The sequence below is a fragment of the Syngnathus scovelli genome, chromosome 8 (assembly GCF_024217435.2).
Source record: "Syngnathus scovelli strain Florida chromosome 8, RoL_Ssco_1.2, whole genome shotgun sequence".
Classification (NCBI taxonomy): domain Eukaryota; kingdom Metazoa; phylum Chordata; class Actinopteri; order Syngnathiformes; family Syngnathidae; genus Syngnathus; species Syngnathus scovelli.
The window spans coordinates 7,781,878-7,795,846 of NC_090854.1; the positions used below are offsets into that span (position 1 = coordinate 7,781,878).

General features: G+C 42.7%; 3 protein-coding genes across 7 annotated transcripts in view; all 3 read left to right on the forward strand.

The window, feature by feature from the left end:
* The window catches only part of myo10l3 (myosin X, like 3), a 32,712-nt gene extending 27,017 nt beyond the window's left edge, over positions 1-5,695 (forward strand). For all 4 annotated transcript variants that reach the window (XM_049727936.2, XM_068651598.1, XM_068651597.1 and 1 more), the window contains 13 exons: positions 51-144; positions 316-371; positions 706-848; positions 1,066-1,260; positions 1,342-1,499; positions 1,744-1,867; positions 1,940-2,237; positions 2,415-2,622; positions 2,712-2,848; positions 2,913-3,036; positions 3,526-3,981; positions 4,137-4,328; positions 4,434-5,695. In XM_049727936.2, coding sequence (XP_049583893.1) covers positions 51-144; positions 316-371; positions 706-848; positions 1,066-1,260; positions 1,342-1,499; positions 1,744-1,867; positions 1,940-2,237; positions 2,415-2,622; positions 2,712-2,848; positions 2,913-3,036; positions 3,526-3,981; positions 4,137-4,328; positions 4,434-4,538 — 2,290 coding nt within the window. In that variant the 3' untranslated portion in view covers positions 4,539-5,695. The remainder of the gene's footprint in view (positions 1-50; positions 145-315; positions 372-705; positions 849-1,065; positions 1,261-1,341; positions 1,500-1,743; positions 1,868-1,939; positions 2,238-2,414; positions 2,623-2,711; positions 2,849-2,912; positions 3,037-3,525; positions 3,982-4,136; positions 4,329-4,433) is intronic.
* Positions 5,696-6,004: 309 nt separating this feature from the next.
* Positions 6,005-9,182, forward strand: LOC125973579 (pituitary tumor-transforming gene 1 protein-interacting protein). Its single transcript, XM_049727928.2, has 7 exons — positions 6,005-6,197; positions 6,922-6,977; positions 7,061-7,169; positions 7,394-7,508; positions 7,926-7,991; positions 8,089-8,135; positions 8,601-9,182. Exons 1-7 carry the CDS (start codon positions 6,110-6,112, stop codon positions 8,645-8,647), a joined length of 528 nt encoding a protein of 175 aa, XP_049583885.1. The 5' UTR covers positions 6,005-6,109; the 3' UTR covers positions 8,648-9,182.
* Positions 9,183-9,384: 202 nt separating this feature from the next.
* On the forward strand, positions 9,385-11,319 carry LOC125973580 (small ubiquitin-related modifier 3). 2 transcript variants are annotated; one of them, XM_049727930.1, is made up of 4 exons: positions 9,385-9,552; positions 10,004-10,132; positions 10,223-10,294; positions 10,733-11,319. In XM_049727930.1, the coding sequence occupies exons 1-4, from the start codon at positions 9,532-9,534 to the stop codon at positions 10,796-10,798; spliced, it is 288 nt and encodes a 95-aa protein (XP_049583887.1). In that variant the 5' UTR covers positions 9,385-9,531; the 3' UTR covers positions 10,799-11,319. The 2 variants fall into 2 exon arrangements, with proteins under 2 accessions (XP_049583887.1, XP_049583886.1); XM_049727929.1 differs by having other exon boundaries at positions 10,004-10,294.
* Positions 11,320-13,969: the final 2,650 nt, after the last annotated feature.

A 13,969-nucleotide genomic window follows, 5' to 3' on the forward strand; every position in this document is an offset into this window, starting at 1 on the left:
CCAATCAACTGTCGTGTTTTCTTTGCGGAACACCCCGCGGTCTCATCCAGTGGTTGGTTCAGCGTGCTGAGTCGAGTCCACAGCGCCAGTCCGGAGCAGCTCATGGAGATGCACCACGAACAGGCCAACCCGAAGAATGCTGTGGTTAGTGGTCTTCGAACCCTCTACCCCACCTGCCACTCTCTTCCCCCTGACTGGGCCCCAGCTTCAGCCCCAAAAAACATTTCGAGTCATTTTCATTGCAGTTAACCTTTTACTGGACAAGGAGTTTTTTTGTGTTGAATCTTGAATTTCACTTTCTTTTTGTTTGTCCAGGGCACGCTTGATGTGGGCTTGATTGATTCGGTGTGTGCGTCGGATAACCCCGACAGGTGAGTCCGTGTACTACAAGCGTTTATAATTTTTATTTATAGAGCGGCCTCAGACATTGGCTACTTAAATGAAGAAAGAACTAAGAGCTGAGCTAAACCTTTTTTTTAAAGGGGAAACTCTTGAATATTTAATCGTTATAAATAATTTCCACACATAATGATACATACAAATAAAATAATGATAATTAATACATTATCATGTATTAATAATTTTGTTTCTTTAAAAATGTTTTTTTTCCCCCACCATTTGAGGAAATGATTTATTGAGTTGTTTTCAATGAAAACAAATAACTTGATGAAAACGTACTGTAAAGTGACATGTTGCTATTTTTAGACCAAACTCGTTTGTGATCATCACCGCCAACCGGGTGATCCACTGCAACACGGACACACCTGAGGAGATGCACCACTGGATCGGCCTGCTGCAGAAATCCAAGGGAGACTCCAAAGGGGATGGACAGGACTTTATAGTCAGGGGTAAGACACACGCTGTGTGTGACTGTGTGTGTGTGTGTGTGTGTGTGTGTGTGTGTGTGTGTGTGTGTGTGTGTGTGTGTGTGTGTGTGCGTGTGTGTGTGTGTGTGCGTGCGTGCGTGTGTGTGTGTGTGTGTGTGTGTGTGTGTGTGTGTGTGTGTGTGTGTGTGTGTGTGTGTGTGTGTGTGATATAAATAATAGATAACTCTTCTTCCCTTAGGTTGGCTGCATAAAGAGATGAAGTCAGGAGTGAAGAGCACATCTCTGAAGCTGAAGAAGCGTTGGTTCGTCCTCACCACTAACTCGCTGGACTACTACAAATCATCCGAGCGTAGCGCCTCAAAATTGGGCACGCTGGTCCTCAACAGTCTGTGTTCTGTGGTCCAGCCGGACGAAAAGGTCTTCAAGGACACTGGTGAGGGAAAATTTCAAATTCAAGTTTGAAAATGTTCTTCCAAGGTGCAATACAAATTGGTTGTGTCAATTGCTGTCTTAGGTTATTGGAACGTCATCATCCACGGACGCAAACACTCGTACCGCCTATACACCAAAATGCTGAACGAAGCCATGCGCTGGACAAACGCAATCCAGGGCGCCATCGACAGCAAAGTTCCCATTGAAACGCCGACGCAGCAGCTCATTAGGGACATTAAGGTAGGCACGATGTGCCTCGAAAGCTCCGCCCGCACAAATTGCGCAAGATTAATATGCGTGAAACAACTCTTTGCAGTCCTGCGAGTCTCTGGCAGGGACGCAGTGTGTAGTAAATTGAGGTACTCGTTGTGCGTGTTGTGTAAACCTTGTTTTCCGCTGTCCCTTTAACCGCCTGCGGTGACATGTGCACGCCCCTGAGTTTGACCCGATGGAAACACCGAGCCTCTCTTTTGCTGTTTCTCAGGAGAGCAGTTTGAATGTGGAGGCGGTGGAACAGACGTACTGGAGGAACCCCATCCTGAGATACACCCAGCATCCTTTGCACTCGCCGCTCCTGCCGCTGCCTTACGGAGACGTCAGCATACACTGTTAGTTGATAAGATGTAGGTTGGCCCCATCTGTCGATCACCGACTCAAAAATCTCCTCCTGGCGTTTCCAGTGCAAAAGGAGAAAGGTTACACCAGCCTGCAAGACGAAGCGGTGAAGATCTTCAACTCTCTGCAAGAGATGGAGGCCGTGTCGGACCCCGTGCCCATCATCCAGGGGATCCTGCAGACGTGCCAGGATTTGAGGTCGCTGAGGGACGAGGTCTACTGTCAGCTGATCAAACAGACCAATCACGTAGCGCACCCCAATAGCCCCTCCAACCGCGCTCACTGGCATCTCCTCACCTGCATGAGCTGCACCTTCCTGCCCAGCCGCGGCATCCTGCGCTACCTCAAGTTTCATCTCAAACGGTGCAACGCAAAGAAAAAAAAATCCAAATTGTGTATAGACAGTGGTTATAAAAATTCTACACACCCTTGTTCCAATGCCAGTTTGTAGATTTCTTTAGATTTTTTAATGCCTAGGTACTTCTGCTTCACCCCAAATTCATTTCAGATGTTCTCGTATGCTTCTTCCTGTGTGCGTAGGATAAAGGAGCTGTTCCCAGGGACCGAGATTGAAATGTTTGCACATTTCATCAGCGAGTCTCTGAAGAGAACCAAGAGCAGAGAGTTTGTTCCTTCCCAAGAGGAAATTGTCGCCCTGCTGACTCGGCAGGAAATGACCACCACTGTCTACTGTCACGGGGGAGGCTCCTGCAAGATCTCCATTAACTCGCACACCACTGCCGGAGAGGTACGGGCTGGAGATATTTTCATCATGAAGCAAACTTTCCGATGCTTGATGGGACTTTTGCGGCTTTTTTTCTTTTTTTTTGGCGTAAGGTGGTGGAGAAGCTGATCAGAGGTCTGGCCATGGAGGACAGCAGGAACATGTTTGCTCTCTTTGAGCATAACAACAGTATTGACCGAGCCGTGGAAAGTCGAGTCCTGGTGGCCGACGTGCTGGCTAAATTTGAAAGGTGAGACGCTCGCATGATGAAGCTGATTAATATTTGGGGCATTAACAACATTTACTGCCACTAGACTGGCTGGCAGTGAAGAAGCTGAGGACGAAGGCCATTGGAAGCTCTACTTCAAACTCTATTGCTTCCTGGATGTGGAGAGCATGCCAAAGGAGGGGGTGGAGTTTGCCTTCATGTTTGAGCAGGTCAGTTTCCACTTTCTGAACTCGTCTCATCTTGAAATTCCATCAACATAGGAGGGCCAAAGAATTGCATTGGTGTGATGGATATTGTGGACAATTAATGCTAAAAGGTACACGCAGGTTTTGGAGCAATATATGCTGCCAGCCAACCAGGATTTTTCTTTGTTTGGGATGTCTGTGCTTATTTCAGCAAGACATGTTAGAACAAGGCTACCTTGTAAAAGTGTGAAAGTACTAGCTTGGCCTGTCAGACGTGTCGCCCATTGAAAATGCCTGGGCCCAAGAAGAGCAAAATTCAACAACAGTTGAATATAAAGGATTTTCAAATCCTTGTGTTCTGTTTTTATTTACATTTTATACGTCCTAATTGTCTTTGAATCGGGTTTTGACGTTTGACAAAAGAGTTGGCGGGCCAAATTGGCCTCTGGGCCTTGAGTTGAACTTGTTGAGTGACTTGTTGCTGACGTGGCAAATCCATTCGTGTCCCTTCAGGCCCACGAGAGCTTAACCAGAGGACACTTCCCGGCCCGCGAGGAGACTCTGCAGCATCTGGCCGCTCTGCGCCTGCAGTTCCTCCGTGGCGACGAAACCCGGGCGGCGTGGAGCCTTGAGAGCGTCTACCCCGTGGGCCGCCTGCGAGCTCGCATCTTGCAGTACACCAAGGTGAGCGCGGGCTCAGGGTCAGCTCAGACTCTAGAGCGGCGCAGGACCAGCTTCCTGGACGGGACCCTCCGGCGAGGCTTGAAGACGGGCTCGCTGAAGAAGCAACGCATGGAGGAGGAACAGATGTTGGAGATGTGGATCAAGGAGGAGATGTCGGCCACCAGGGCCAGCATCATGGAGAAGTGGTGCCGTCTGCAAGGTCTGCTCCGGCACCAGGCCATGCTCAAGTACATGACCATCATCAAAGAGTGGACCGGATATGGATCCACGCTCTTTGATGTGGAGGTAATAACGTTTGCTGACGTAGGCCTCGACCAATTACAATAACAATTGAGTCACTTCCAGTAGTTGCAAAGCTCTTCTTTGTGTATGTGTGTATGAGTGTAATATTCTGCCCCCTGGTGGTCGCATCTAATGCATACACATTTGTGAATGTGCAGTGCAAAGAGGGAGGCTTCCCGCACGATCTTTGGTTGAGCGTGAGTGCTGAAAATGTGTCGGTGTACAAGCGAGGAGAGCCCAAACCCCTGGAGACCTTCCCTTACGAGCACATCATATTCTTCGGAGCTCCGCAACCCTGCACGTATAAGATCACCGTGGATGAGAGGGAAATGTTCTTTGAAACGCCACAGGTACTCACAACTACCGTGTTTAACAATACGAACTTGATGGGTTGTAATTTGTAGAAGTTGCAGTAAAATAGCCATGTGACATCTTTGTTCTCTTGTTATTTCCAGGTTGGTGAGATCACAAAGATAATGAAAGCCTACATCAACATGATCGTGAAGAAACGATGCAGTGTTAAGTCGGTGTCAAGCTACGGCAGCAACTGGATCAGATGATTGATGGGTCAAGGAGAAAAGTACCAAACTCTGCTTCAACATGTTGGAGCCACCACAAGAGGAACAAATTAGCGCAAAAACAGAGACAAATAATGTGTCTCTATGGGGAAAATTTTTTTTGCACCATTTGAAGCTTTGAATGTCGCTTGGAATATGTAGACTGGTCCCTTTTCACATGATTTCAGTTTAGTTTCGCTTATAATAAGCAAATCAAATTGACTTACTAAGTTTTTATAATTTACTGTTTCCTCAAATAGTGACCCCTACTGGTAGGCTTAGAATTGTCTATAGGTGCCATGAGATAGCGCCAAAGCAATACTTTTATAAGATTCACAATTTACCTTCTGGCCACTATATGAGGAAACACTTTTTTTTTCCCAAGTGGACATTTGCCCCCTTTAATGAATGTTCTCCCCGAATGGAGATTCCCGCTCAGGTGCATGTGCGAATGTAAATCGGACAGTTTGCCTTACTGAGAGCTATTTTGGACTAATCACGACTTATCGCTCAGCCGTGGCTTTTACCTTCGTTCCCGCGTATGGAAAAAAAAGCAAACGCGGCAAAGCGATGATTGAGATGACCACTGCACTTTTGCCAAGACACCAATAGCAGAAGTAGCCTAGAACAGTTGCTTCAGTGTGTATGTGCGTGTTTTTACTGTGTTTTTTAGACCACGTTGAGGGTGGGGTATTTATTTATCTGCAGTACGGATGGACTTGAGAATGAATAATCTTAGCTGCAGTTTTGCCAGTATGATGGGAATGCATTCGGGCACACACGGCATTCACAGGAAATGCATATATAAGCACACAATTGTGCTCAATTGTGTGCCTTCTAGTTACGCAATTGCCCAATATTAAAACTTGCTGATGTGTGTTGCCCTCCATATTCGCCAGCTAACATCTTACATGCCGTTCCTAATGATGTTGATAATCCAAACATATAGACTGACCTTGGTATCAGCTCACTTGCTTTGTCGTAGTTGCTTAGATCTGGTTGGCTGCCGGCGGCCACGCCAGACTCTTGATGGATGTTGCCATTGATGATGGCTCTGTCTTCACCTTTCAGTTTTCCAGTAGAAACAAATAAAATCTGTGGAAAAAATGTTTTGTATCAAACAAATTTAAAGATGCTTTAATAAATTATTGTATTTCAAAGAGTTTCAATGTGTGTTTTATTGTTGTCTCCATTTTGTCAGTTTGTGCTTCCAATACGTCAAAATCTCACTCATGGATATTTAGAAATATTTATTATTTATGATGAGGAATTTACAATTCAATGTTTGAACTATAAAAATGGAAATGGAAAAAAAATCCACATTATAGTTATATTTCCCATGATAAAATTGCCAGTCGCAAAAGAAAAACGGAGACATTGAAACTTACGACTAAAATTCAAGGTGTTTTAAAACCTTTTTAGTTAACGCCTAATGATGACGCATAGCTTCGCAGCTCATTGATGACGCACGCAAAAACAGTGACGTCACTCCGCTTTCCGTTGAAAACAGTGGCAACAGTTAAGCGCTTTATTTTCTTGAACGTTTCACAATTCTTTCCTCTCTTGTCCTCACGATGCGTGCCTCCTTCGGCGTTTTTATTTTTCTTTTGTCCGGCTTTGTCGCCACCCTTGGGCAAATATCGACTACTTCTCCTCCTCCCGGTGAGGTTTTCGTTTTGATCACTTTTTCAACTTTTGTTCTTGCTCTTTTTGTGGGTCACATGACATCAGTGTTTTCGTCTGTTAGCTTGATTTGCTAAAAAATCGAGGTCATGAGAATTCAGTTTTTGTTTTAATATATTCATAATAAATTCGGCTGCTTTCTCTGTTGAATGTGTTACACTTAAGATCACAGATTAGTTTTAAACCACGTAAAACTAGTTTAACCTTGTTACTCCAATAATGTAATTAATACTACTGTAAATTTTTGTTTGACAACCGACATAATAATGTGTTAAACAAGTTTTCAACACTCCGTAAATCATGTACAGTATTTATAAAAAAAAATAAAAAAAAAAGCCCACAGGGCAAAAACTTAACGCTTAGTTTAATTCCCTCACCCAATTTTAAGTCATTGTTGTATTTGGGAGAAAGTAGAACTGAAATTTGAAGTTTTAAATAAGGTCAATATTGAGCTAAAATGGCGAGTACGTTAGAGCCCAACAACGTATTCTCCAGTTAACAAAGCAAAAGAGCCCAATCAATAGGAGTGCTCATATTGCATCATAAAGTCAAAGTAGAGATAAATAACCAGTCACAGTTTGCAAAAAACCTCCACAAGTGTCAGAAAAAGCCTAATAGAACACGTGAAGTTCATTTGCAGCTAATCTGACATGCTCTGAATGCTTGAGTGTGTTTTATTGAGATTGCATTGTGTCCGTTGTAGTGCCTTGTGCCTCCAAATCCAACAGCAGCTGTGCAGAATGTCTGCAGGATACCAAGGTAAGTGCAAACTCCACGTACTGGATTTCATACATGTGTAAATTGCAAACGTGTTAAATATGCGTTTCCTGTATGTGCTGCAGTGTTTGTGGTGCGAGCCCAAGCAGCAGTGCCTGGACTACCCGGTGAAGAACATCTTGCCTCCAAGAAGCGTGTGTCCCCTGAGTGACGCGAGATGGAGTGTATGCTGGGGTAAGCCGCAGTAATGTAACCTGTTTGAGAAATATTTCGGAAACAGGTTAAGCCAGTTTTGTTAACTGTAAAAAGATAACCGCAGTTATAGTCCAGATTTATCTCTTTGTTTTTGTTATAGTTGATTTAAGCGAAAATTGATTTTTATTTGATTCGAGAGACTTGTAGCTTCTTCTACTGACTTGATGTGATGTGAAACGGTTTTGTGTGTGTTTGGCGCAAAGTCAACTTCCAGACGGTGCTGATCACGCTGGGCGCACTGTCTGGTCTTTTGATCCTGGCCTTGCTCGTCTGCTGCATGTGCTGTTGCTGCCGCCGCCGCCGGCGTCAGCGGGTCAGGTGAGTTATGTGACCACAGGGGGGAACACAATGCCTCATTATTCGTCAAGGCTGATACGGCCTGTCTCCAAAGGCTCCGCTACAATCTACTTGCTGTTCTACACGCTATCATACGTTTTATCGCGTTCAGAAAAAAGAATAGGCCGGTGACATTCTTCAGAACAGAAAAACAGTGTCAAAAGGCACTAAAGCATAAAATCATGATTCATAAGCTGTTTAATTCTCTATATTTTATTTATCAATGTTACTTTAATATGTTTTTATAAAGTACAGTGCTGTAAAGTGTTTTAGTGTTTTTTTTCCCCTTATTGTTAAACATGTTTCCATTAAAACTATGGACTGTGGGCTGTTTTGGTGATCAGATTTTGGACATTCCATTAAAAACACCAAAACACACTTTCTCAATCTTTTTCGTAGTGATGATGACGACGATTTAAGGGCAGAGCAACAAACCCGTGCGAGAAATGCTCGTCAGAAAGAAAGGTAAACAAATGTCCATTCGACTAAGAACCTACACTAGCGCTCGGGTAAGGTTTGTTTTGTCACTTATGTGTTTATGTGTTTATTTCTGTCATCACAGGAGGATGGAAATGCAGCTGAGGCATGACAAAATCCGACAGAAATATGGTCAGGCCTATTTAGTTTGCCATATTTGGTTTTTCTCCTATACATCAGCAGTGTTTATGGCTTAGAGGCCATTGACTCGTTAAAGCATGGACCTGAAATTCTAAAATGTTTAAAATAGTTCATACATATGCAATCTTTAATATTTTTTAAATTGTATTAAGTGTGTGCTTTTTTTTAATAAAATATCAAAACTTTAAAATAACGTACATTTTATTATCAGAACAATACAATAACATGTATCAAATTGTACAATACAGTATATACAGTTTATTAAAAAAAATCGTATGTAAATATCCAATTTGAACTGTACAGCATTAAACTAGCGTGTAGCGCCCTCTTGTGTTGTAAAATGAAAACACAATTTGAGGATAATTCAGCAGGCCCAAAGTGAAAAGAAATTCCCTGAAACTTCTGCTCATTAAGTTGTAGTGTTCTTATGATGCTTTTTTTTTTTTTTTTTGGCAGGTCTTACAAAGGACAATCCCTATTCTCGGATGGATGAGAAGAAGTAAGTGCCTTACTTCCTCACTTGAATGACTACTGCAGAGGAGCCAGGTGTCTTATTTGAAGTGAGGCATCTCCTCAAGCGGAGAGGACAACTTGAGAGCGTACGCGCCAATTTAACATGGATGGATAAGTATGTTTAACTGTGATCTTTTACTTTAATTGTATTACCCCCACCCAAAAAAGAATCACTTCCCAAAGTTGATACAAAGTTCTTACTATTTTAATCGTTTGTTTTTGGTCTTTCTTTGTTATTTTGACCATTGCACTATTTTCTGTGTTTAACACTCCGGCAATAAAATGCAACTTTTAAATGACAGTATTTTCACATTGCTCATGTTTGTACTGGATGGATGGCTGCAAAGTTGTAACTACGTGTTTGATAAATGTGTCACTATTTTAAGAGCGTGATTTAGATGCTGCATAATGTTCCACATGTCCGTTTGTTGACAGCCCGTGTCGTTTTTCTTTGTATGAGGATAAAATCTCAAATTTTCATGAGCTGGCAACTTATAATAAACAAATGTTTTCTGTTTCACCACACCTTCATTTTTAATTGTCTTTTGTATATGCCACCAGACCCAAAGTTTCAACACCCACATTTTTTCTGCTAAGTGCATTCAACCTGCTTCTCTCGTTCACGCGCGTCACCTAGTTACGGACACGCGCAAATCGCCGCTGCGCGCTCCCGCGACCCAAGGCCCGCCCAGCGGATCGCATCACGTGACACTCAGTGATCGAATTACAGTTTAAATTTCGGTGCGCGCCCCTGCAGCAAACGCTAGCCGAAGAAGACGCAGATTGGACTGACTGCGGACTCCTCGCCGCGGCTGAAGTAGCAGTCGGTCTCCTTCGTTGAGTCGCGCCCTCCTACCACCTCGAACGGCCAAGAATGTCGGACGAAAAGCCAAAGGTGAGCACCCCACCCGTCCGTTGGGAACCGGCGAATGCTAAGTTAACAGCACAATAATTGGGTTAGGATGGAAGCTAATGCTAAGCTAGCGTCACTTCCACGGCTGGGTCAGGATGGCGCATTTGAGCGGGCAAGGGAGGGAGCGGGCGCTAAAACAATGGTTGGCGCATTTAGATAATTTATCGAATAAATAGGCAATATTTGACGCATTTTAAAGTAATATAGACCACGGATAGGAAACGCTATGCAGAAACTATCCGTCCTCGAGGCGTATTTGCACCAACTAAATGCGGTTGTCCGCTCCTTTGGTTTGCGCCATTGTAGCTTTCTGCGCCACTTCCAAACGGGCTAGCTCGACGTGCTAACCGCTGGCTAGCATGACCGGCCTTTAAGACGGACAGAGCGCTATTTTTGGTTTTAATCTTGTAACTAATTACTTTTGTGTTTGCAGGAAGGAGTGAAGACGGAGAACGACCACATTAACCTGAAAGTGGCCGGTCAGGATGGTTCAGTGGTACAGTTCAAAATCAAGAGGCACACTGCTCTCAACAAACTCATGAGGGCATATTGTGAACGGCAGGTATGTGTGACTCATGCTCCTGTACAGTCCTGTACAGTAATTTTGACGAAGTTGTGTTCCCATCCTCAAGTGGTTTCTGTGTATACCCAGGGACTGTCGCTTCGTCAGATACGATTTAGGTTTGATGGGCAGCCGATAAATGACCAGGACACACCTTCACAGGTTGGTCTCACACAGTTACTCAGCTCTACAAACCTTTTTTTAAGGGAAATTTTCTTCTTGGGTACTCAATTAATTTGAACAGCTACCAGTTTGCTGCACATTTGCTCAAATGACTTTTATTAGTTATAACTGATCATGACATCCATCAACATTTGTGATTTTCCCCATCGTGGATTTACTTTTTCAAGAAATCTATTCCAGTGTTGACATTTTCAAGGGTTTGGTTTAGTTAATATTGTTTTGTTTATATTCGACTGCGCAACTAGGACAGAGGACAACTATCACAGTGTGTGTATCACCACACTTATTATCAGGAAGGCTGGAGAACCCTTCTGTACTTATGACATCAGGCTAAAAAGCACAACACTTGTGGCGTTAATGCGTAGGCGCTGCTCCGATGAAGTTCCCTGACTGACATGTTGCGTTTGTTTCATCCAGTTGGAAATGGAGGATGAAGACACTATTGACGTGTTCCAGCAACAGACAGGAGGAGACTTTTCTTAAGTGGAGACACTCCTTCGGGGATTGCATCCACACCATTGTTTTTAATGTTGTAATTGTTCAAACTTATTGTTTCCCCTTTTTCTTTTTTTTTTTCAAACTGTTTTTATCCCCCCATTTTGCTGCCAGGCTTTTCACCACAAGCGTTTTTTACAGTGCTGTGAATTGGAACGAGGTTAAGCGGTTTCACATGAAGACTGACCGTGTGTGAGTGTCCAAGGGTAGGGATGCTTCTGTCTCCACATTCATGAGAACCAAATGCCAAAATCATATTTGTCAGGATATTCCAATCTCAAGTATTTTGGGAGTCTCTGGAGCAAAAACGAATCTCAAAAAATCATCACAGCAATGTCTGTTTGAGGTAGCTGTATTTGCAGTAATTTGTACCCATGTTTGCAGAGAAAGATGCGTATGAATGAAGCCGATTGAGACGGATGATCAAAAATACGGTCGGTCATGTTACTGGACCAAAGAAAAGAAAACAAAAAAACTACAAATGCTAAATAAAGTGTTTTTATAAAGTTTGGGTTCGTCAAATGTAAACTGTTAAGTCATTTACACCTTAAATTTCCCCGGACACAAATTATGGGGGGGGGGGGGGGGGGGACCAGTAAATGTTATATTGGTTAACGGTCATCTGTAAGAACTAATTGGCTGAGAAAAGCTACACGTGTGTAGCCTCTGAATCCCGTGCAATACATATTACATACACTAGGGGTCAGTGTTAACTTGAATAAAATTTATTACATGCAGTACAGTGGGGGGCAGTGTTCTCCAACTTCAATAATCCTTTGAGCGTAGCCTCTCAGTCCCACACGAAAGTCACTCGTCCCCTTCAGCTTGCTTTGAGAACACGAAGTTATGCAAAAACTCCTAAAACTGAACTTTGTAGGCCATTCAAAAGTTTAGAAATAACGTTGACCAGTAAAGGTAGAAACATTTTAGGATCATCCTGAATGTTTATCCCACAGCTCAATATAACAAACGTTGTCAAAGTCTGCTTTATTGTCAATTTCTTCACATGCCAAGACACACAAAGAGACCGAAATTACGTTCCCACTATCCCACGGTGACAAGACAGTTTACAATGTACATACAAGTAAACACAAGAAAAATAAAATGAAGGCACAATCAAAGAATAAATAAGAGTGATTAATAAATAAACAAATAACACAATAAGTACAGGACGCTACGCAGAAGGGGGAAGAGAGTTCAGGATCCTAACAGCCTGGAGAATGAAGCTGTTGGTGAGTGGCGATTGTGATTGTAGTGTATTTATAGTCTCCAAGTATGATACAACAAACATTGTTAGTTCCAAAACAGGAACCTTTGCAGCGTAAAATAGACTTGCACTCCCGATTTTTAACTCATGCCTCACATTTTCCCCATGATGGCCGTGTTATATATTGAACAAAAAGACATTTGTGGCTGCTTTTGGGGCTCATTCACTGTACCTTTATGTCATGTGACGTTGCGCTGACAGCACACAGTTTGTGCATTATATTCACTGCAACAGATGGCTCATTGAAAACATGTCCAAGCATTTCAAATTAAACAAGAAGGTCATTCCGTTCAATATTCACATTCCATACTCATCCACTCAATTTTTCTTTTACGGTCAGATCATATACAGGCGGTTACTTAATATTTTCTAAACGAGTGAGGCTAATGAGTACACATTGTGGTTCTACCATGATAGATGCAAAATGCATGAGGGGGCAGGGCGGTGGTTTGCCTTTCACCTCGAGTCCAGCAAATGGAGTTAATATGCAGCACGTAGTGATGCGATGAGGTCAGTCGCATCCAGCTAACCTCGCACGTGACGCACTCCAGCTGCCTGAATAGATGCAGTGTGTGCGTGTTGTGTGCGTCGCTCCCCTTGTCTCCACAGCTTCCAATGCTGATGTCACCCTCGCTGTGTTGATGGTCCCCACCCTGTCCGCAGATGTATCAGTGATACTGTTTGAGCTCCAGTCATAAATTCAATCCGAATTCTTTGTATGTAGATACATAACCTGTTTTCTCATTTGGATGGATCACTCAAGTGGGGTTAATTTTATTTGCACAACAGAAGTTAGCACTTTACATGTTAGCTGGTAAAGCCAAACAATTGGTGACATGAGCATGGGAAAACTCCTTTAAGGAAGAAACATGGAATAGATCTCAGGGAACATCTGGAATGTAAACTTTTCCCGCGATAGGTTAATATCTAGTATGTTTGACAAGTACATTTTAATTCTAACCAATACAAAATATGAATACAAAACTATAATATTCTCTCCTTTTTGATCAGAAACAGGTCTTACTAGTGAAACCAATTCATGTTCTCCTGCTGATTTCTGAAGAGAAAAAAGTAAAACTTTTTTCTGGTACCAGAAAAGTGTATTATTTTGTCAAATGTTGTCTCTTCTGTATTGTCATGAAATAATACTGTGTGGGTCTTCAAAAATCTGTCAAAATGTTTGTAAACAGCTCCAAACCATATCTTAAATACACCATGTGGTATTTAATGTGCTTTTATGTTTATTGGTTTAAGCCATCAATCGTAATGAAATACAACAGCTGCTTAAGCATTTTAAGCAGCCTACATACAGATGTTGACTTTAAGGCCCACCCTTCAAGGGGCTTCTTCCTTCGAGACCCGCAGGAGGGATGACTTTGCGTCAGGGGCAGTTCAGGTGGTGCCCCACCATATTTCCTTTTATTTATGTATTCAATCAATAAAACCTCAGACAAAAATATGAACGTGAATAAATGCACCATTTTAAAAATGTACTTTTTTCTGCTCTTAATTTTTGCTATTAAAGCAGTCAAGTAGGCGTGGTTACTAAATTACACCTTATCATTGGCCAATAGGTGCTCTTGGTGAGCGTGGCTATTGAAATACCGTAATTTTTCATTGGGTTTTGGGTCACATCGAAGTCGGTCACGAACTGCCCAGCAAAAAGTTGTGACTTTACTCAAAAATGTTTACTGCACCTCATAAAGCGAACAATTTGATGCTACGATGTGTTTGTGTGACGTAGGGTACGTATTCACGTTTGTCTTTGAAAGGCTAAGTCAAACGTTAAAGAGCACTTCAAACGGTAAGGAAGAGTACGTCGTCTAAAAGCGCAATTGAAGCCGACCCCCCCTTTTCCTCTTGTTTTCAGGGACTCAAAGTACCACAATGCA